Source organism: Bactrocera latifrons, unplaced genomic scaffold (genome assembly GCF_001853355.1).
Source record: "Bactrocera latifrons isolate USDA-ARS-PBARC rearing strain unplaced genomic scaffold, ASM185335v1 scaffold_158, whole genome shotgun sequence".
In the NCBI taxonomy this organism is placed as follows: Eukaryota; Metazoa; Arthropoda; class Insecta; order Diptera; family Tephritidae; genus Bactrocera; species Bactrocera latifrons.
The window spans coordinates 631,757-655,075 of NW_017535052.1; the positions used below are offsets into that span (position 1 = coordinate 631,757).

Here is a 23,319-nt window from a genome sequence, read left to right on the forward strand (position 1 = left end):
AGGCCTGTTGTCGAAAATTGCGAAAAAATCGATGAATTGGTCGAAAGAGACCGGCATAGTAGCAGCCGTAGCATCGGTCAAGAGGTGGGCATGAGTCATCAAACCGTTATAAAAAAAAAAAAAAAATACCGCAAGACTTTTTTGACAAAGATCTTATATTACAAGCTCTTATATTACAAACATCAGGAATTTCGAATATGCGGTTGAGTTTACTCGATATGATTGGTGATATTTTTTGTGGAGTACTTTGTGGTATTGGTAAAAAAATATGTATTCGGGTCCCTACTTCCATATACCTCACATAAGGATTTTCGTATTTTAATAAACCTTATGAAGAGTAAGTTGATCAACGTGTGAGTTGTATATTAAAAAATCCCTAAAAATTCGTTGTCGAGTATACTGGAACAATGTTCAAATTAATGCAATCAGCCCGTCCCTTCCTCTGCCCCCGAAACAAACATATATCCGTTTTTCCACCTGACTTTGAACTGTAATATTTTAATACAACTAAATGAACAAGTTTTCTTAAAAATTATGTGGTTTAACGTTGAATTGGAATAGTTCAAAATTTCCTCTAAATTAAAATTAGTCTCTTCGGTTAAGTTGATATCACGTGATTGTAATTTATTCGCGATTTTTTCAAATAACGAATATTGAATTCTATCGCAGGTTTTTAATATAAAGTTTTACCAGCTGCTGATGATATTTCCCGGGATTTGATTCTTGCAAATTGCATGAGTATAAAATGTTCGGTTGCACCCGAGCTTATCCCCTTTTTTTTACTTGTTTACTATTATTATATAAATTAGGTAATTAGTAAAATAATATGTATTTATTTTTTGATTTAGAAAAGCTTGGAATTCAATTTACGCACCTCAGTGGAGCTAGATGCTAAATGGACTTTATGGCAAACAGGCGTTTCTTTGTACATAGGAACAATTCTCCTTTTTAAAATATGGGAAGTCCCATTTACTGCCACTGCTACAACTCATTTATTTCGAAATTCTACACATCGTTTTAAACTGAAATTAGATGGTGTGTGGAGCGATATAAATTTATCGTCTTCAAGTATATTGGAGTTATATTTTCCACTATTTAATATTGATGTTTACAAGCAAACATCATCTGACGATACAGTATTAGTTACACAAATTGAACCAAATATGTCAGTGGTTGCAAAATTATTGGCGCTTGTTGTAGATCATATAGACTTATTACTTGAAGATTGGTATCCAGCGCTGGGTACACGATTTGTTCATACATCAGAAGGACGATTTTTAATTACTCGCCTCGCTTTATGTCCAAAATGCGTACAAAAACTAGTGAGTGACAACTGTAGACAAGCCAATTATGCTGTTGGGAGTGGTGGTGTTTCTGAAGAGAGTTATAATGCCAACAAAAATAAGTTTTGTAATCAACGTATTCTGAAATTGAATGAAAGTTCTGATGAAAGTAGAATGAATTTGTTCTCACCATATGTTAATACTACGGAGCGGTGTGAACGAGCATCAGAAGTGAGTTTTTTTCTTTTTCTTTTTTGATATTTGAGAACCTGAACAGAGCATATTAATTTTGCGCCTACGGAAGTCAACTTGCTTGCTGTGATCATTTCGTGTATTAATTTTAAAAATGCTTTGTCATTTTGTGCTGGTTGAAGCCAGACATAGCCAAATGAGCTTAGGAAAGCGTGCAAGTTGAATCAATCTAGACGTATCTTTTTTTTTATTTGACAAGATATCTTTAACAAGTACAAAGTCCCACAACCAATGTTCAAAATAGGATTGATGCCAATTTCTACCCAACTAAAGGAAAACGAAATACACCAGATTTCCAATTTAAAATATCTACTCCATCGAAGAATCACCGTTGAAGAACCACATAAGAAAAATGGTCCAGTACAATGTATAAACTGCCAAGAGTACGGAAACGAAAGCATATTGCACCCTACGCAGTGTCGTGTGTGGTGATCTATATACATCCTACAAATGTAGTAATTGTGGGGAAAATTACACTGCAAACTACAGGGGTTGCCCTGTATATAAAAACTTAAAAACGAAATTGTCTGTCGGAATTCAAGCACGTCTTAACCAGATGTTACAAACCCCTGTAATGAAATTATATTAATCTCTGATAAAAGTTCAAATCCTTTTACTTTTAAGAATAATACTATGCAGAAGCTGTGCAAATGTAGTGGAAGCAACACTGAACAAATGCAATTGACGCAAAGTCCTACAAATGGAGGTACTGAAAATATGATTTTAAATCTTACGCAATGTATGACACAATTTATGTCTACCGTGCAAAACATGATCCAAGATTTGATAAAATCACAAAATCAAATGCTGCAAGAGATGAGCGTACTAAATATCTGTAAATGGAATGTATATGGAATGGTGTTAACCAACATAAACTTGGGATTATTAGATTTCTGTCTGAAAAAAAGGAAGATAATAATTTCAATATATCGGGATTTAGACTCTATGTACAAATCGTCCGGTTGGAAAAGCACGCGTTGGTTAGAAATTGATTAAATCACTACGCAGAGATACAAGCTACAACAACATCCTTAAAAAATCGGAGTTGTGACTTAAACCTTAGGGCTATATACTGTCCACCTCTTTTTAAAATTACAGATAGCGAATTTAAAGACTTTTTTGAAACGATAGATCAAAGGTTTCTTGCAGGTGGAGGTTACAATGCAAAACACACGTACTGGGGCTCACGCCTTATTAACAAGCATAATTGTCGGCTACTCGCTCAGTGATAGAAAAAAAAAAAATACCAGACTGTAGATTTTGCTGTATTCAAAATATAGATAGATCGCTTATGACAGCTGATACATGCACAGACTTATCATTATTCTCTTGTACTAATAAAGTTATACGAGCATCCCATGATATTTGAGCCAAAAGTTTCCCTAACATCTCATAAAACTAACTGGTTGAAGTATATAAAATATATCAGCAGCCACAACAATATTGATTGAGTATAAGAAAATTTAATGACGAAATAACTAAAGCAGCTGTATTGGCAACACCAAAAAGAAACAATAAACCAGTTGGTTTTAGAAAAATCATCAATAAGGAAGTAAAAAAAACTTGTAAATAACAAAAGGCGAGCTAGACGTGAATGGCAGTTAAGTTGCTCCCCTTCAACTCTGTTTCAACTGAAATCTGCTGTAAGTTAAAAAAAGCTTTTAAACGCCAGGAAGAACACAATACTTAAAATTATATAAAGAAGCTGTGTCCAAATTCTAGTAAGCAAAATTCCCTTTGGAAAGCTCAAAAGTCTTTAAAGCCACCAGTAGATTCCAACATGCCTCTAGGATAGTTGAATGGTAATTGGGCACGTGAGGAAAAGGCAAATTGCTTTGCAAATCACCTAGATCAAGTATTTCAACTTAAGTGCCCAAAGAACAACTTTGAGTTGCCAACTTTGTCTACTACCGCTAACGAGTAGTTTTTGTCTATTGCTATTTCTGAAGTTACTAGAATCATAAATGAGCTAAATCCGAAAAAGCATCAGGACCCGATAAAATTACTTCAGAAATGCTAATTGAGTTACCAAATATTGCTACAATGGTGCTCCCCTTGCCCTCCAATGCAATTCTTGGTTTCGGAGACTATCCGATTTCATGGAAAGAGTCGCAGATCATCCTGATAGATAAATCTGGAAAAGACTTAACACTACAGGCCAATAAGTTTACCCTGTATTTGTAAAATATTTGAAAAAGTGTTACTATCAAAGATGACTTTTTTCCTCCACAAAAAAACAAAAAAAAAATAAAATAAAATAATAATAACATGCTAAACATGGCTCTGTAGAGCAAGTAAATATAATTACCAACAAAATCAGGAAAGCATATGAGCATAGGGAGTACTGTTCAGCTTTTGCGGATGACAGAGCTCTATTAACCCGTAACAAATGCACCATCAGAGCATCAATAGTATTAAGCAGCACTAACTTTTGTCGAAGAATGGTTAGCTAATTGACGTATAAACATTAATGAGCAAAAATGTAAGCATGTTACATTCTCGCTAAGGCCAGAAACGTGTCGGAAAGTAAAAATAAACAATGTCATAGTACCCCAAGCGAATGAATTTACTCATCTTAGGATTCACCTGGCTCGAACGCTCACTTGGCGAAAACATATAGCGAATAAAATAACTTGCATGAAGTTAAGTGCAGCAAATTTATATTGGTTTTTAAACAAAAAAAAATATATATTCAAAAGATTTGGCAAAGTGACACACAATAGCATATAACTAGCTGCCTTTCAAACTGATCGATCAAAATCAAAATAAAGATTTTTATAAACAATTTTTTCTTATTTAGTAACCTTAATACGACATATAGGTCTAAATCAAACATTGTGGGCAAAGTAGCCAAACGTTTTAAATTGAATGTACATCATAGGTCTGTTACGTTTTCATATTTAGTTATATACATATATGTTCATAAAGACGCTAAAAGAAATGTGCCTGTGAAGGGTATTATAGCTTCGGCACAGCTGAAGTTAATGTTTTTTTTTGTAATTACACTAATCAACAAAATTTAAACTTTTTCTGCTACAAAAAAACTTATATGAATGTTTGAAACCCCCTAAAGAATAATATGTGAATGAAACTGACACGTCACGTTTTCTTGTGACATTAAAACATATATTTTCTTAGAAAGCACAAATATTTCGAGGTGTGTTCTTCCTGATAATTCAGTTTTTCTTCAAAGCTCTTATTACTTATCATTCCATATTTATGGACTTGCAAATATTGCCTGTTAAATTTTTGCCTTGCAGAGTTTCTTTGGTACAGTAAACGGTTTATGTCTGGGTTTTAGTTTAGTTCAACGTATTAACAGTGTAACATACGTTACACAACATTTATGTATGTGGAACCAAGTATTAATCGTGATTCCTAACAGGAAATCGAAAATAGTATAAATTGCACAGTTCAGTTACTGACGTGAGATTACGACGGTGATATTTAACCCTTTCGATCCGAAAAGCCTTTGAAGTAAATAAAACATATTTCGCATAATCAATATGCGTCCGACCATTCACTCTATTTTGGCAAATGAAACACCACGAATGCAAACAAATACAGTTAAGTTTAGTATAGGCTACGAAATGGGACCAATTTAAACCTTTTTAAAAACTTATTTTCTATGCTTAGTCCAGTAATTATAGTAAGTTCACCTCGGAATTCGAGATACCCAGTAGATACTACTACTGTACTGTAGGTTTTGAGCCAACTTTTAGGGTGTCAATATATAATATTTACAGACTTACAGCTGGGTATCTCGAATTCCGAGATTCTTACCTAATTTGAGCTTAAATGACTGGACTAGCTGTGTATCGTTGAAAATACACCGGGACACATACGTCCCGGTTCGGATAGAAAGGCTTAAAAGTTAATTCTTCGAACGTTTGCATTACGGATGTTAGTCGAATGCAATATTTATACAGTCGTATAAAAGAAGTTATTTAAAAAATACACGTATATGAGGTTCAATGAATATGTAGCTGTCACAATAAAACTGGACGCGATTGAAATCAAATTATTATAATTATTGTTGAGGGTATGGCAACATAAAAAAAATCATTAGAAAGTTTGTGTGACAAAAACGGTGTTGACCAGTGTTATCGGAGTTTCCAGTAATTTAATACACTATATAACTTGAATATTTTAAGGATTCTCTTTACCATTCGGATGCCGACTCAGGCGTGGGACCTGATTCTACATGTTCCTCTCGGAATACATCTATTGACGGGCATCCTATTTATAATCTGCAGGAAGAAATAAGTGTGTGTTATTGTTGGATGGTAGAGGAATGTATTCTTTCTGTATATAATGAGACAAAGATCGTTTGCCCCGTTCACTTGGATATGCAAATAAATTGGTTGGCTCCCGATGTAGTATTTGCTGATATACCTGAACGTTACAGCATAAATTCGGATGATATTATTAAAGGTACTCTTCTAGGCCGCGGAGCATTCGGTTTTGTATTCAAAGCAACTTGCAAATTAAAATCTGCACGTAACTTTAAAGCTGTAGCTATGAAAATGTTGCAGCCGGTACCACCAGGACCCAGGGCCAAAGAGGTTATTTCTTTTTATTAATATATAATATTTACATCTTGCAAAGTAATTCGAATGCAATTTTTTTGATAATTATCAATTTTATTTTTGGTTTTCAGAGCGCTTTAATGGCATACAAAATTGCTTTGGGAAAATGGGATCGTGATCCCCTTCAACATTCTTGCAAGGCTTACTGTACTGCACGACAAGAATTAGCTGTACTTCTTACTTTAAAACATCAAAATATTGTTCCCTTGGTGGGTATTTGCATAAGGCCTTTGGCTTTGGTGTTAGAGCTTGCCCCAATGGGTGGTCTTGATTTGATTTTACGCCAGTACCGACGAAGAGGTGCACATGTTGGACCGCACACGTTCCAGATATTGGTTTTGCAAGCTGCACGTGCCATTGAATACTTGCACAGACGACGCATAATTTATCGAGATTTAAAGTCAGAAAATGTGCTTGTTTGGGATTTTCCAGATCCACATAGGTAAGCTGATAGAGAAACGAATTAAAAATAAACTCTTGGTTTAGAGACATTGTTTTGCAAGGGAGCCGCAAAGGTTCGTTCTGCTTATTGATCATGTCCATGTTCCTATAACCATGTCCATCCGTCCATTGGCCCATGACAAGAATAACAAAAAAAATTAAATTATGACTTAATTTTTGTAACTATGTCAATTGCACTGAAAACAAGTTACGGAGAGTATTAGAAGAAAATAAAAAAAATTGGAAACCACAAGGAATAATAGAATAGAAAGAAATTACTCGAATGAAAATACAAATGAATAAATTAATGTAAGTAATTTTCATCTTTTTCAACGTCTGAGACTCTTTAAATTATGTATATATATATGGTCACATAAGCATTAATTATATTGAAAGTTTATTAAAGTGAAAAATGCATTTAATGAGCAAGTAATATGTTGCTCAAATATTTCGTTATATTTCGTTTTTTGTTCACCATTCTCAATGCTGATATAGAGTGAACACAGATAGCTTTGCAGAAGTAGTGCTCGCGTAGTTTTTAATGTGTTGTTGAAAAATAACTAGTTAAAGGTATTTCAACGTAAGAAATATGATAAAATCGGATCCGGAAATCATACCACGATAGTGTATATACATACGTAGTTCATAGTAATTTAGTATAGGATAGCGAATAATTTGGAATATCTATATAAAAAAGCAAAAAGTGATCGAAATTGCTAAACTAATGCAAAATTCTCGTATAAACTATCCAACATAATTAAATCATGTGTGGCGAATCCCCATGGTGGTGGATGGTTAATGTTTTAAATGAAAAAAAGGATATATTTGTGTTTTTTGCAGCGACATGAGTTATATAATTTTATTAAATTTAATGACTTGTTATTGTACAACTTTTAAAGCATATTAGAAAAATTTTTCAATGAAAGATATTAATAAATAAGTGACGGTGAATCTCCAGAAGCGCCTTGAAAAAAAGTGGAACATTATAACTCGTTACCGGATCATCTGAAACATAAAAATGGATATGCATTTTAAAGGTGATGTATTTCTCGAGGTAATCAGAAAGAGTTAATTTTTTATTTTTTTGCAGCATTTGGAGTAAAATGCGCGATTTTAGCTCAAAAAATCGCGGTTAATTTGTTAATAAAAAATAGAAAAAATGGAAGAAAACTGATTATCTGTTGATTTATGTAAAGAAGTAATGTTCAAATTTTCAAAAGGGTCGGTTCATTAGATTTTGAGTTCTGATGTTCACGAACTTAAAAATAACAAGTAAGGAAGGGCTAAGTTCGGGTGTCACCGAACATTTTATACTCTCGCATGATAAAGTGATAATCGAGATTTCAGGCGTGGTTGTGAACCGATTTCACCCATATTTGGCACATGTCATCACGGTGTTAAGAAAATATTATATACCGAATTTCATTGAAATCGGTHGAGTACTTCCTGAGATATGGTTTTTGGTCCATAAGTGGGCGACGCCACGCCCATTTTAAATTTTTAAAAAAACCTAGATGCAGCTTCCTTCTGACATTTCTTCCGTAAAATTTAGTGTTTCTGACGTTTTATGTTAGTRGGTTAACGYACTTTTAGTGATTTTCAACATAACCTTTGTATGGGAGGTGGGCGTGGTTATTGTCCGACTTCTTCCATTTTTGAACTGTATATGGAAATGCCTAAAAGAAACGACTCTATACAGTTTGGTTGACATAGCTATAGTAGTTTTCGAGATATGTACAAAAAAGTTAGTAGGGGCCGGGGCCACGCCCACTTTTCTAAAAAAAATTACGTCCAAATATGCCCCTCCCTAGTGCGATCCTTTGTGCCAAATTTCATTTTAATATCTTTATTTACGTCTTAGTTATGACATTTTATAGGTTTTCGGTTTCCGCCATTTTTGGGCGTGGCAGTGGGCCAATTTGCCCATCTTCGAACTTAACCTTCTTGTGGAGTCAAGAAATACGTGTAACAAGTTTCATCATGATATCTCAATTTTTACTCAAGTTACAGCTTGCACGGACAGACGGACGGACGGACAGACAGACATCCGGATTTCAAATCTACTCGTCACCCTGATCACTTTGGTATATATAACCCTATATCTGACTCTTTTAGTTTTAGGACTTACAAACAACCGTTATGTGAACAAAACTATAATACTCTCTTTAGCAACTTTGTTGCGAGAGTATAAAAATATCACTGCCGGTCGTGTAAAACGCTGTAACTCCGTTAGTTTGACTACAATTGACTCTAATTAACTATTTATACACAATATTCACGACATATTGTTCGTTTGGAAAAAAAATTAAAAATAAATTCTAATTTTTTAATTAATGCGATTAGACCAGATGACAGAATACTTGTCCATCGTCCTCACTGGCAAGAAAATAATCCTAAGTTAACTCAGAAGACGCTAACGCTGCTTTAAAAATATTAAGGTTTCGGGCAGAAAACCCTCAAACTTCTTGTACGTACATTAAAAACAATGTGGCACAAAAAAATGTATGATTTATATGTCCATAGCTGTATATACATATGATCAACGTGATAAGTTGTGTGAATTTTGCCATGTCCGTATGTCTATCTGCCTGTACAAACGCTAAAATTTTACTCACGAGCTTTTCCCCCCAAATAATTGATTCATTTGTCGGAACCGCCGATATCGGATCACTATAGCATAGCTGTCACGGAACTATCAAAATGAAGCCCTTGTATGAAAAGCGTTTTTGTTTTTTAAAGATATCTTCTCGAACTTTGCCATAGATTATTTTCTAAAGCGGCGCTACAATATCTTAAGAATATATATTATATATACTATATCATATAGCTATCATGCTTACTGAACGATCAAAATCACGTTTTTTTGTGGAAAGTTCTCTATATGTGAAGTACTAACTTCTGTGAAACCGAAGATAACATTTTTTTTTTTTATTAATAGTGAAGACACACCGCGGAATACTGTTCATATAAAGATTGCTGACTATGGTATAAGCCGTCAAACAGCTCCAAATGGATCGAAGGGTTTCGGTGGTACTGAGGGTTTTATGGCACCTGAAATTATACGTTACAATGGTGAAGAGGAGTATACTGAAAAGGTGGAGTTTGTATACAATCATATTATGAAAACAGTTCAAAATTGTTAAATTTTTCTGCAGGTCGACTGCTTTTCATTTGGAATGTTTATTTACGAGATTATTAGCTTACGTCAACCTTTTGAAGGCTACGAGTCTATAAAGGAATGCATACTGGAAGGTAGTCGTCCACCTCTTACTCAGCGAGAAACGCAATTTCCCACGTATTGTCTTGATCTTATGGTTCTCTGTTGGGATGAATTGCCAAAAAGACGTCCATCAGCTAGTCAAATTGTATCAATACTTAGTGCTCCTGAGTGTATACACTTGTTGGATACAATATCTCTACCTCACAACGAAAAGGTGGTTTGCGGTATTTTTAATGTTTTTGCAACAAATGAGGGTTTGTAATTCTTTAAAATTATTCATAATCGTATTCTGAAGTTTTCGCTTTGACACAGATGGAACAACAGGTTTTGAGATTTGGCTTCCTTCCTACAATTCACGCATCGACATTGTAGATGTTTTGCCATCTGGTAATTTCTTACAGGGCAGTACTATATTTTGCGTGGATCGTATCCAAATGGATAATTCCCCTCGTTCAGATTTCAGCAATAGCTCAAAAAGTAGTCGTTCACGTTCCAATTCACGTCAGCATAAAATTAATATGATTTGTTGTTGTATTATTGAAGATTGTGTTTGGATCGGTGATACGATAGGAAATATACATTCCTACAGGTATGTTTTACATGATACTAGACCCACATCCACCTAATAAAATAAATTTATTTTTTTCTAGTATCAAAAGCTATGAGCACACTTTTACTTACATGTTGGATCCAGTTATTAAGTCTCCAGTTATAAGCCTAGTATATCTTCGTAACATTGAACGTGTTGCTATTGGTTTACACAATGGTCGCGTTTTTTTAGTAGACTCTACGAAAATACCAACAAATTGTGCATTTGCTGAAGGTACATTCGTACTTACTGAAATTTGTTCCGGTCTTATATTACATAGTGCATGTTCCGTGATTATTGATAAGTAAGTTATAGTCGAAATGCAAGCATACCAAGACGACACTAATTAGTATTGTCTTCTTAATTTTCAGTGAATATGAACTTTGGTGTGGTGAAATAGCCGGTAAAATTAATGTATTCCCGCTGAACAAGAGCGGAGTTTGTGGGCATCAGTCATTATGCCATAGTGATGAACCTAATATTATTGAAGATGTAAAAGTCGCACGTATGTTCGCAACAGATGACTTTGTGTTTTCTTGTCTTTATCCAGGTTTTATTGTATATCAATGGAATGTATATAATAAACGAATCGAAAATAAACTAGATTGCTCTAAACTCTTGCCTTGCTCGGAATCTTTGAAGAGCATAGCTATCGATGAGCATTTAAGTTTGGTTAAATGTCAGATATCAGCATTGGCTTCCCATAGTAATGAATTGTATATCGGTACAACGTGGGGTTGTCTCATAATCACCGAATTGAATACGCTGAGGCCGATTACCGTTTTTCGTCCATATGAAAACGAGGTAGTTGAAATTAACAATCAATTAATTAATTGAAAATAAATAAAGATTTCAATATATCATATATAAACATATATTCTGATTTAGTATATTACAGACATTTTTATGCATATATATTTATTTATTTATTGCAGATAAAAAGTATTATTACTGTGCCTCATCCAAATTTCCCATTAATAGCAACTATTGGTCGGCGCTATCGTTCTTTGATCGCACGATTTATGGATATAGACAACTCTCAGGAAGGAATCAAGCCTACAATTTATGAACAAGGGAGTGAAGTACGTTCGTCATTTCGGGATATTGATAACCATATTCATGTTATGTTGTGGAGAACTAACAACTGGGCATAGTTAAAAACTTAGTCAACATACTTATATAATTCCACAAAAACTCAAATATCTTTACTATATATATTTTATTTATACTCATCCTGTATACACATTGTAATACAAAGATGTAATATTTAGAAAATTATTTACGTTTTTAGTTATTTATTTTAGTTTAGTTATTGTTTAATTTATTCATTAAAATATAAATTATTATAAAAAAATTAATCCTTTAGTTATTTATGGTCTCGGGTAGATGATACAGATGGAATAGAATTGGACCCGCGAGAATACATTGAAGCAGTATTTTTAAGAACTCGCGTATAGCTATTAAAATCCAGCGCAAATTTTAATTCTTCTACAAATACTTCTCTTATGGACAACTGAAACGATCACAAAATCTTAAAAATTATTGTATTTTATGTTATTTTATTGAACTTACCTGATAATGTCTCGCCTTTGTGTGAATATAATAAAACCAAATAACTATTCCATAAACAAATGCCAGGGCACTTCCTACACCCAATACTATGTAAATACCTGATAAATTCTCCATTTTTAGCTCGGTGTCTTCACTACGTTGCTTACCGGACTAAATAAAAACGTAACCAACATAACAATTATAATCATACTAATATTATAAATGCGAATGTAAGTTTGTTTGTTACACTTTCACGCAAAAACTACTCAACAGATCATCATGAAACTTTGTACATATACTCCTGAAGGTATTAGAAGTAAAATAGGGTACTTTATATAAAAAAAAATTATGAAAGAAAAAAAAAATTGTTTGTAAAAAAATCGTAAAATTGAGCTACTTCAACGCCACTACAGTAATGAAATTTCAAACAAGAATACTGTAATACCGTCCCACTGCATTACCGGCGGTGACGATAATATCTAATTCAATTGAATTTACATAGTTTCAACTGTTTTTACTTTTTTTCTATTTATTGTTATTTTCTTCTGTCGTTAGATGCAGTATAAAACTATTCAAATTTTTGAGGTAATCAGTAATTTTTGTGGTTAGCTGTCAGTTTATTATTTTAGATCTTACTCGCTGATGTTAACTCTGCTATGTTAAGAAAATGTCTTGGCAGCGGAAATATGGTATATCCAAATCATACTCATACTAATATTATAAATGCAAAACTGAAGTTTCAACAATGAATACTGTAATACCGTCCCACTATATTACCGGTGGTGACGACAATGTATAATTCAATTGAATATACATATTATAGTTTGAACTGTAATTTTTCTATTTTTATTGTTATTTTCTTCTGTCGTTACATGCAGTATAAAACTATTAAAATTTTTTAGGTAATCCATAATTTTTGTGGTTAGCAGTCAAGTTATTATTTTAGATTTTACTCGCTGATGTTAATTATTAATATGGTTTTCTTAGAAAATGCCTCGGAAGCGGAAATCTGGTATATACAAAATTTCATTGCGGGCCCGTGCCGCGAAAATTGAACGAAATCAAGAAACTTCGGCTCACGCAGAGCTGAGAAGCCAACAACAAGCAGAGCGACAAAGAGTTTTGAGAACAGCTGAAACGCCTCTTCAGGCACGGAATCGTTTAGAAATACAAGTTGTACTGCAGAACACTAGAAGAGCGATAGAAACACCAGAACAATCGCAGACGCGCCGCCGAAATTTCATGCGTAATGATTGGGCTGTATTTAATGGTACTGGGTTTCAATATGATCCTTCAATTGAATATCATAATCATGCCTTGATTGTTATTGGCTCAATGAATAAAAAATGTCAGTACTGCGATGCTTTTAAATGGAAAGATGAAACTGCTGGAATGTGCTGCTCCGGTGGTAAAGTTTCACTTCCATTACTTGGTGAACCAAAAGAGCCTTTGAAAACGTTACTATTAAATGATACAGATGAGTCAAAGAAATTTATAAGCAAAATGAGAAAGTATAACTCTTGCTTTCAAATGACATCCTTTGGAGTTGATAAAGTGATAAGAATGTCCGGGTTTTCACCAACTTTTCTGTACAAGGACAGATATGTCATCAAATTGGATCACTATTTCCAGAAGATGATGATCAGAATAAATTTCTGCAGGTATACTTTATAGGTGAAGTAAATCGTCGTTGCCAATATATTTAAGGAGTAGAAAGAGAAACGGTATTGAAAATTCAACGAATATTACACAGTCACAATGTCTTGGTAAAAATCTTTAAAAGTGCGACAGACAACTGGCCTTCAGACAACTACAAAGTTGCTGATCGAACTCCACGAGGCGAACATGAAAGGCGTTATAATGCGCCGATGGTCAATGAAGTTGCTGTTTTGGTTACTGGTGACCCGAGCTCTCCACGAGACGTGGTACTACGGGCACATGACAATACGCTAAAACGTGTAGCCGGTACTCATAGATTATATGATGCTTTCTAGTACCCATTAATTTTCAGTAAAGGAGAATCTGGATATCATTTTAATATTCCAGTCATTAATCCAACAACGGGACAACAAATTCAAAATAACAAAGTTTCCTGCATGGACTTTTATGCGCACTCGTATTACAAAATATCCTAGATTAATACTATGTATTTTATTTTTTTAAATTGTTAGAATTAAGAATTATTTATTTTTGTTACGGTGAAATATATTTTAACATTTGTTGTTGCATTTCAATATGCATATTTTAAGGTGTTGAAACTTCATTACATGTAGTAATTTTTAAAAATTGTTGATCTCAGCCAAGCAATCAAATTTAGTTATCATTTTGTCTCATTTCTATTATTATACCCTTACCCTTTATCTCTAATATATATTTAATGGCTCCACTGCTAGTATTATATAATTTCATAGTGAAAAATCAGAAAGCGATGAGAATTAAAGTGACTATATTTGATTAAGTTTAAAAAAAAAAAAACAAAGATTTTGAAAATATTACTTGCTTTCTTTTCCCTGTTTCTAATATTAAAAATCACTGTTAATAATTTTATTATTATATTAAATTAGGGTTGAAATGAAATAAAAAGTGTCAATAGGTTGAGAAGATATTAAAGAAATCTTATATACATAGTAAAAAATATTCATATATCGATATACGATGTTAAAGATATGGTATGCTTAAGTTAGGAGAATGATACCTACATACATAGAATACTTTTGTCATTATGATAAGAAATTGATTCATACTCACAGAGCAAATACCGGCACCTACTTCATTCCACCATTTATTCTTCATCTTCTCTAATGTGCCCTGTTCTTGCAATTGAAGCAGTGCATTATTGAATTTGTCGCGGTAAGGCCAGTCTATAATTACATAAGCATTGTGAGCTTTGTTATAGATTATTTAGTTATTAAAGATGGCTGATTGTTACACTATTATTAAATAGTCAAAACTTTTGATTAGACGAAATATTATTTATTATATTCATATTATTTCCACATTTTCTTACTTTTTCTCATTGCTATACCATATCCTTTTTCATCCAATGCATTACCAATTTTACTCAAATTGCACATGCGCATTGTATGATATTCAATTGAAGTGGATTCCATCAAGAATGCATATCCTTTATCTACGCGATTGACACCTTCCGTGTTAGAATCTGTCAAATATTTAGGATTAGCATTCATGAATTCGTTCATTTTAATATAACGAGGATCCCCTGATTTCTAGAATAAAATGAATTGGTATTCTTCAAGTAGTACCTCATATTTTTTAACATTATATGATAATTACCTCGAAAAATTCTCTCGTCGAACCGATCTTTTTTGCACCGTATGCTACTTTTTCGGCAACGAGATCGTCTATGGAGTTAATAATACTAGTTGGCTCTTCAATAGTTAAAAAAGCGGCTAAATTTGCAGTGTAAGATGAAACCATAAGCAAAGTGAAAAACCACCAAATAGAAGCCACGGTGCGTGTGGAAATGGCTCTAAAAAGTAAAAAAAAAAATATTTTCAATTTATTTCACGTTAGGTTCCCTTATCTTATAATTATGTAATTTAGTGCAGTAATGAAGTAAGTTAATGCTAATTAAGGAATTTAGCCATTTTAACTTAAAATAGAATTCTGTATTTTACTTACTTTGGTTCCATTTCGGAACCTTGTTGCAGTAGAGCACCAGTAGTAAACCATAAAGAATTTCCTATAGTAAACTGATTTACTAATTCTGATGGTTCTTCAATGCAGGGATGAGGATTATCCCATTCTGAAGGCGAAAGACGTCCTAATATAAAAAAACTGAATGAAACAAAAAGAAAAGAAAGTCCCAAAAGCCACCAAACTCCTTGTGAAAACGGATCCATAAATGTAAAGAATGCTTGTGTGTCTTTTTGTGGCTCTACATGTATAATTGCTATACCTAATGATAGTACTATTATTATCGATTTTTGTTCGTTAGTGCTATAACTTTACCTAAGTTCATGAAGGGTATGGAGAAATCGACCACCTGTTGACGTGCTGCTGTTATTGTCAAATCTGTTATGGCTAAATCTGCTCTCTAGGAATAACAAATGTAAAACTTTAGTTAATATAAACATTATGTATACATGTTTAAAGAATATATCTATATATTTGTTTATACTTACCCCTTTAATAATTTCTTTTAACATTCCAGAAGTCGTATTTGTGGTAGTATTATAAGATCCGTAATCGTTACCTCCATCTTTTAAAATGAAATTAAAGCCAAGCTTCTGTGCTAACTCTTTTATAAGATCAACGCCATAACCTTCATATTGGCTATTTCCTTCTAGTTTTTCATAGCTTTCTACTAAGCTAGCATAGGGTTTGTTCTAATTTATTTTGAAAAATAAATATGGTCGTTCATATATTGTGTATGCTACAAATAATTAATGTTAATGATGTATTAGAACGTCATTTCCTCATTCGTATTATAAATACTATATATGTACTATTGTGAAGATATTTATTTTTAATAATTCGCGTGTTTTTCGAATCGGTAAATTTTCACAAAATTCTTCTATTTTTACTATGTCTGAATTTATTGAACAAAGAAGTGGGATAATGCACCATCTCACTCCGCATTGGTTATTCGTGATCATTTTGTCACATTTTCAACTAATATCGTGCCGCAACCACCGAATTTGCCTGATTTACCTTCGTGTACCTTCTGGCTATTCAGCAAATCCACATGACCACTCCGAGGGCACCGTTTTGTCTCAATTGAGAATTTAAAAGCTGAATCGAAGAGTACATGATGGCCATCACGATGAAAGATTTTTCCAAGTGCTATGATGGCTGGAAAATTCGTTGGCATTACTGTATTGCAGCGGGAGGGGACTACTTTGAAGGAGCTAATGAACAAAATTCACCTTTCAATTTGATCATGTTATAGTTGTCCGATTTTCTTTATTTTCACAGTCATTGTTAAGCATTTATTAGAAACAGTTCTGTAGAATTACATACTTTTAACTTTTTATTTAAAGGCCAGCAATTGGAAAAAAAACTTCATTATTCAGTTGTGTGGGACATGTGGTATATGTAGTTGTTCGATGTGAATATCAAAATGCACCCATGTATACAATTTCGCTTGGATATCTCAAGAACTGACACAGAAATTTCTTTAATCTACAAAAAAAAAAAAAAAAAAAAAAATAAACCATCTTATAACGTCTCTGCCTCGAGACCGATCTCAGACCCCTCAATTTTTACTCATTTAAATCATTTTGGAATAGTTTCATCATTGTTAACTGAAGCCTCCGATGAGAAAATCGACAAAACAATAACAATATCTTTGTCATGATCTAAAGTGTTGGGCATTATACATTCCCTTCCCTTAATTTAAATCCATATGTACATATAACAATTCGACATAACTCAAATCGCACTATAATACCTATGCTATGGCATAATAAACATAAACTCATTAACTTTTAAGTGAAAAAAAAGATAAATATCCAACTTACATCTTACTACCCTAATTAAATATTTGAAGTAAAATGAAATAAATAATTCAAATTATCTACATATTCTTATTAGCATAATTTAGAGTTCACTCATAGTTTAGGTTTAAACTATGATTAAACTAATTAGTTCGTTTTGTAGACAATGTTGTACTTATTTTGTTGTCCTTATTTTTAACGTTTTGGGTACACTGAAGGTATGTATATTTACCGGGACATTCAATAATACAACAAATGTTTTATTGGCCAGCGAATTGTCGACATTGTCGATTACAGAATTTGTTTGCGCCACACGCTGCATGGTTAGGTTTGAAATGTCGTCCCATGTTCCAATTTTTATAATTCCAGATGGTTGTAATTCAATTATATCTAAAGTAAAACCCTTCCGTACATTCCCATCAAAGTATATCGGTCCAGTTAACGTTCTTTTCTGAAGCTTTAGCTTTGGCAAAGAATATAAAAAAAAAATTTGGGTTAGAGGCATTGAATTATGAAGAGCTAGTGTTGATTCTTATATAATATTTGAGACTTCACATAATTGTGTAGGCAATAACATTATAATGAACAATTCAATCAAGTTTAGTCATTTCGTATTTATTATTGACTAGCGGACCCGTCGAAGCTTTACTGTGGCTCATACATAGATAGTATTACGAATATCATCTATACGATTTCTAGTCAACTCCTACCTTTAAACGATACGTATACAAATTTGGCAACTGAGGAACTATTAGATATAGCATTTTGGTGTTAATAAAGAATTTCTTTTTGGGAGAAAAATATTGTCGAATTTTGGCTCCGCACCAGGGAAATCAGGTACAGGGGTTGGCAGCAGCAAGGAGCACCGGTGGAACTTTTTTTGAAAAAGTGGGCGTGGCTCCGCCCAAAATATGTCTTTAGAGTGTGCCACCTTATGACCAAAAATTGTTTAAATCCAATAAAAACTGTTCAAGCCCCTAGGTACCGAGTATTTCGACCCCGGTACCTAAACTTGACTCTTGGTCGAAAATGTCTGTCAATGCGTGATATATATAACTGATGTAAGGGATAATCCTTCCGTTATAACGGTATGTCTGTAAGTCAAAAATTGGTTTAATCTGACCAATGCTTCCCTTAGCCCCCATATACTTAATATAAAGATTTTCGAAATTCGGGGTGACTTTGTACAGCAGATATTGGTCAATATGTGAGTTATCTCAATGCACCCGAACTTAGCCCTTCCTTACTTGTTCTTATTATTATTATTTTTTTTGAAAGTAATAAAATTTTCAAATGATTCTTACATGAATTATGATTTGAAATATAATTTTCTGAAACTTCTCTATATTATTCACTTTTAGCATAAAGAGATAAAAAGTATCCTATGTTTGTTGCCTGGTTCTACAGTACCTCCGCACCAATTTTCAGCCACCGATGTTCAGCCTTTCTTGAATTATAAATAGCGTAACTAACACGGTTATATATACAAATAGATTTTTCGAGCAAAATTTAAAAAAGTTCATATTATATATACATATGTAAATGTGTAATAGTAAAAATTATGATTGAATTCCTTCTCCCGAACCGTAAAGCGTAGAATAAATAAATAAATAAAGAGCCTTGATAAAGAAGCTGTAAGTAATTTGCTCGAAAATAGGAACAGTTTGACAGGCGACATTTCCTCAATCTTCTCTATAGAACGCCTACACTGTCTCGTGTAAACCGAAAGGGTAACACTGAAAGAAAGACGCCTGACAACCCGGAACAAAAATATATTTTCGTTATAACATAGGACAAACAAATACAAAAATAGGATAACATTTTAGACAAATACCGTTCTCATGTAATTTTTAAATGAAGAACCATCGTCCAGAACACTTTCACTGCGATCACTACAATTCAAAGGTACATTTCGTACTGTAAGATGTTTTGTAGTTTCCGCAAATAGTTGAACCGCGTCATATGTTAAAGCCATGGAAACAGTTATAGGACAAGATCCTATAATAAAAAAAGTATAATGTATTATAATATGAGTTATGCAATATTAAAAAAAACTCATTAGCAACTTACCATTTCTTAAATCTTCTAACGAAGATTTTTGGCCCATCTTCTCCATAATTTCCTGAATCGCTTTCTGTTCCGGGGAAAACAATCTAAAGCTTGTTATGTTCGCTTCTGTGTATTTATATTCTTCAAGATCAAACGCGTGGAAATCTAAATTTGCGATAATGTACTTATAGTCCTCATTCATAATGCCAACCTGCTGAGCCTAAAATTTTGAATTATATAGGTACTTATATAATATGAGAAAATTTTAAAGGTTGCCCTACAAAATATGCTTTTGTTTGTAAAATATTAAAAAAAAGAAAAATTTTAATTTTTAGTGGAGTATTATTCTATAAATTGTGATTTATGCACAATTCATAAGCGAGTAGTTGTATAAATTTCTTAAGTTAGCAATCAAAAAATGTGACATGTTTACATGGACCTTTTATCGAAATATATTTTGTACTTAAAACCAATTTAACTTTTGTATTTAAAAGTAAATATAAAAATTCTTTTTGGTGTAATTGTTTTTTACATGGACAGAACGTATAGAGTAAGTTTCATATCACACAATATCCATACACAATATACATACCTGTTTTAGAAATTCTGGCATTGTGTCAGAAGAGCCAGAAACGACAATGTGATTATCCCCTAATTTTTTCACCCGTCTCAAAACAGACTTATAATTGTTGTTCATCTCCATGTCATAACGTAAAACCGTTATTGTGGGGCTATTATTGCCATAATATGCTAGGAGTCCATTTAGTATATTAAGATACTCAACTTCACAGCGTCAAAAAAAAAAAAATATATATATTTATAAACTTCTGTTATTTTATTTTTTTATATACCATTCATTAATATAGGTATGAAATAAAGCTTCATGGTCTCTCAGAGAGTTTTAATATTCAATATTAGGTGCCTAATAAGACTAAAGGCTTTCTAAGTAAAAAATTATTTACAGAAGTAAGAAAAGGCAAAGTTCGGATTAGCTCGGACATTTTATACCTCCGCAATTTCCAAAATCTATGTGGCAATTTCTCCTAAAGCACGGTATCCGCGTCTCTCCTATTTAGATAAATTTATAACTCGTATGTTCAATTAAATTAATTGTATATTTTAATGAGCAATTACCGTTCGGGGTGTATAACGTAATGCCGACAATAAAAACTCGAAATTTGCAATTTCGACAGTCAAAATACCGACAAATCAAGAAAAGGTGGGGGATACACTTAAAATGTCGAAATTCAAAATGACACATCAAAATATCGACAAAATTTAAATATGCAGCTAAATCAAAATACCGACAAATCAAAACACCGACAAATCATACAGACTTCTTAAAAAAATTTTTGAAAAATATTTGCAAAATCAAGTTCTATGGCTGAAGACTTCTAAGAAGTTAAAGGCGAAAGAACTGATCACGTCCTGGTGTTGGTCCGACCAGGGTTATTTTTTTAACACGCGACCGAAGGCTGCCAAAGCTAAAAGGAGTTCAACGCGAAAGAACTAAGAACGCCCAGGTCTTGGTCAGACCAGGGCTGATCACGTCCAGGTGTTGATCCGTTGTGTATAATGAAATGCCGACAATCAAAATCTCGAATTTTAGAATCCCGACAATCACAATACCGATTTGTCGGATCATAACTCTTAGTCAGTGAATTCTCTTTCTGTTCTTCGATAGAAATAAGGGCAGACAAGATAAAATATTTTTCACATGTCGGCATTTTGGTTTGTCGGTGTTTTGATTTGTCAGTGTTTTGATTTGTCGGTATTTTGATTTAGCTGCATATTTAAATTTTGAACTTCGGTATTTTAAGTGTATCCCATTAAATAAAGTTTTTTTGTCGGTATTTTGACTGTCGGGATTCTAAAATTTGAGATTTTGATTGTCGGCATTACATTATACACCCGTAAAATATTTTTCACATGTCGGCATTTTGGTTTGTTGGCTTTTTCATTTGTCGAAATTTTGAATTAGCTGCATATTTAAATTTTGTCAATATTTTGATGTGTCTGCATTTTGAGCTTCGGTATTTTGAGTGTATCCCTGCCGTTCGTTATATGACTTTCTATATCTTCTCAGTTCTTGACTAAGTTATTGGCATTTACTTGAAACAGGTTTTGGATGTTATGGAAAACTCCTGTAAGAGTCTACTTTTACACTTTGGACATAATAATTTTGTTACGGAATTTGATTTACCAGACTCATATAAAAAAATAAAACGCGACCACTTGTAAGCATCGAGCAAAAAATATAAAGCTTTTGAAAAGTCCATAGAATGGGGATATAAGTTAAAAGCTTCTGGATTTTCATTCATTTCTGAAAAGAAATAGGGCACATCCTTTGCATCGCAAATTGTGGTCAAGTGTCTAGCAGTGTGTTTAGAAGAGGGACCAAAAATTCCACCAACACCATTCTGGAATAAAATAACACTTCAGTAAACGAGTATAAAAAGAATGATTCAACGTTTTAAGTTTACCTGTAATAGTTTGCATAATATGCTATAAGCTTGAAAGGAATCTCCATAATTCACCTCCTCTTTTATAACTTCAAGAGGTATTTTTATTTCGGCATTGGCTGCTTCAATTGCATGCTCAAAAATGAGGCCCATTTCTGTACTATACTGATCAGTAACTAAACCTAATAAAAAAAAAAAAAAATATAAATTATTTATAAACATATTATCTAACTAATGCGAAAATTAAAAGGAAACATAAACATTAACATTAAGCAAATGCCTAAGTTCGTGATATTTAACTTTTAATTGGTCATCCTACAGAGTAGTTAATATAAGCTAGTAAGGAAGACCTAAGCTCGGCTATAATTGAACATTTTATACCCTTACAACTTGCAAGGATTTAAGTCACGGAAATATCTTCCATTGTTGCAAAAATCTTAGAACGGCGTTCCGTTGCGGTACGATATTAACACAAATTATTAAAGGTTTTCATAAAGATATCTCACATACCATCACCATTGCATATGGATTAAACTGAACTGGATGTTTGAAAATCCATCCGATTCTATCCAATCAAATTTATTGAGATAACTCACATATTGGCCGATATATGTATGTGATATAAAGTCAATCGGAAGTTCTAAAATCTTTACATTTTATTTCTCTCTCGATTAGTTTTTGGTGTTACAAACAACCGTTAGCTGAACAAATCTATTATATTCTTTGGCAACATGCAACATGAGTATAAAAATAAATTATTCACCAGAGCGAGTATTAATGGTGCGCTATGTACATTTCATGCGCCTGAGTGCACTGTATGTAGGGAAAATCTTCCTTTGAAGATTTGTTATTCTCGTTTTTCTTATTATAATACTTACGATAAAAATTAGGATTTAAAAAAAAAATATGGAACGAAGTCCTGAACATGACTGCCAATCTCAAATTTAGAGAAATGTGCATATACGAATGTAATATAAAAGATAATTCAACTTAATAACTAAACACAACCTATTGTACAAATATTTACGCTCTCTATATAGTCTAAAAATAGTATAGATTTTATGTCATTGTTATTGTGATATATTTCAACTTTACCTATTTGTATTGCTTTAGATAAACTATATTTATCATTATCATATTCCTTTCTACTCCATATTTCGTACTGCGCTTTGGAAAACCAAAAATGTTTACTCAAAAATGCCAAAAGTAAATAAATGTTACGTTCTATAAACATCTTTTCTTTATTTTCACTTTTAAAACTATATGTATACGAAAAAGCGATCAGCTACACATGGCGAACTTGTGGCGACTGATTCTGAATTTGTCTTGTTGACTCCAAGAAAGATAGAAACCGAAATGAAAATTGTTTATAATTACAATAAAAGTTTTTCTGTTAGTTTCATGTATGACTTATCATATCGCAA

General features: G+C 32.9%; 3 protein-coding genes and 1 long non-coding RNA gene across 12 annotated transcripts in view; 2 read left to right on the top strand and 2 right to left on the bottom strand.

Moving 5' to 3' along the window:
* Nucleotides 1-11,633, top strand: part of LOC108966267 (leucine-rich repeat serine/threonine-protein kinase 1) — a 43,553-nt gene extending 31,920 nt beyond the window's left edge. For 3 of the 4 annotated variants that reach the window (XM_018929051.1, XM_018929052.1, XM_018929053.1), the window contains 9 exons: nucleotides 849-1,514; nucleotides 5,690-6,100; nucleotides 6,196-6,566; nucleotides 9,504-9,660; nucleotides 9,721-10,039; nucleotides 10,098-10,374; nucleotides 10,436-10,678; nucleotides 10,746-11,178; nucleotides 11,310-11,633. In XM_018929051.1, the coding sequence (XP_018784596.1) occupies nucleotides 849-1,514; nucleotides 5,690-6,100; nucleotides 6,196-6,566; nucleotides 9,504-9,660; nucleotides 9,721-10,039; nucleotides 10,098-10,374; nucleotides 10,436-10,678; nucleotides 10,746-11,178; nucleotides 11,310-11,528 (3,096 nt within the window). In that variant the 3' untranslated portion in view covers nucleotides 11,529-11,633. The remainder of the gene's footprint in view (nucleotides 1-848; nucleotides 1,515-5,689; nucleotides 6,101-6,195; nucleotides 6,567-9,503; nucleotides 9,661-9,720; nucleotides 10,040-10,097; nucleotides 10,375-10,435; nucleotides 10,679-10,745; nucleotides 11,179-11,309) is intronic. The other variant, XM_018929054.1, reaches the window with a different exon arrangement.
* Nucleotides 7,490-23,213, bottom strand: LOC108966268 (glutamate receptor ionotropic, kainate 2). 6 transcript variants are annotated; one of them, XM_018929058.1, is made up of 15 exons: nucleotides 22,991-23,213; nucleotides 21,917-22,077; nucleotides 21,637-21,853; nucleotides 20,026-20,216; nucleotides 19,455-19,653; nucleotides 19,219-19,382; nucleotides 17,617-17,847; nucleotides 16,071-16,274; nucleotides 15,898-15,982; nucleotides 15,568-15,709; nucleotides 15,220-15,415; nucleotides 14,933-15,152; nucleotides 14,674-14,786; nucleotides 11,947-12,096; nucleotides 11,662-11,887 (listed from the first exon to the last, which is right to left on the bottom strand). In XM_018929058.1, the coding sequence occupies exons 1-15, from the start codon at nucleotides 23,127-23,129 to the stop codon at nucleotides 11,741-11,743; spliced, it is 2,559 nt and encodes an 852-aa protein (XP_018784603.1). In that variant the 5' UTR covers nucleotides 23,130-23,213; the 3' UTR covers nucleotides 11,662-11,740. The 6 variants fall into 6 exon arrangements, with proteins under 6 accessions (XP_018784605.1, XP_018784603.1, XP_018784600.1 ...); XM_018929055.1 differs by having other exon boundaries at nucleotides 15,568-15,844; XM_018929057.1 differs by lacking the exon at nucleotides 22,991-23,213 and adding an exon at nucleotides 22,774-22,837 and having other exon boundaries at nucleotides 15,568-15,844.
* Nucleotides 12,806-14,097, top strand: LOC108966269. The gene is made up of 2 exons (XM_018929062.1): nucleotides 12,806-12,827; nucleotides 12,913-14,097. Exon 2 carries the CDS (start codon nucleotides 12,916-12,918, stop codon nucleotides 13,597-13,599), a length of 684 nt encoding a protein of 227 aa, XP_018784607.1. The 5' UTR covers nucleotides 12,806-12,827; nucleotides 12,913-12,915; the 3' UTR covers nucleotides 13,600-14,097.
* Nucleotides 20,246-21,197, bottom strand: LOC108966270. Its single transcript, XR_001993174.1, has 2 exons — nucleotides 20,568-21,197; nucleotides 20,246-20,501 (listed from the first exon to the last, which is right to left on the bottom strand). It is a non-coding gene; the product is annotated as an uncharacterized LOC108966270 (long non-coding RNA).
* Nucleotides 23,214-23,319: the final 106 nt, after the last annotated feature.

Bases quoted from the DNA above. Each gene is read 5' to 3' on its own strand.
- LOC108966268 (XM_018929055.1), bottom strand. From the start codon at position 23,129: ATGTTTATAGAACGTAACATTTATTTACTTTTGGCATTTTTGAGTAAA. The intron at 14,787-14,932 runs GTAAGAAAATGT...ATGTAATTATAG, and splicing joins TGGTATAGCAATGAGAAAAA to ACTGGCCTTACCGCGACAAA. The intron at 11,888-11,946 runs GTAAGTTCAATA...TGATCGTTTCAG, and splicing joins CAAAGGCGAGACATTATCAG to TTGTCCATAAGAGAAGTATT.
- LOC108966269 (XM_018929062.1), top strand. From the start codon at position 12,916: ATGCCTCGGAAGCGGAAATCTGGTATATACAAAATTTCATTGCGGGCC.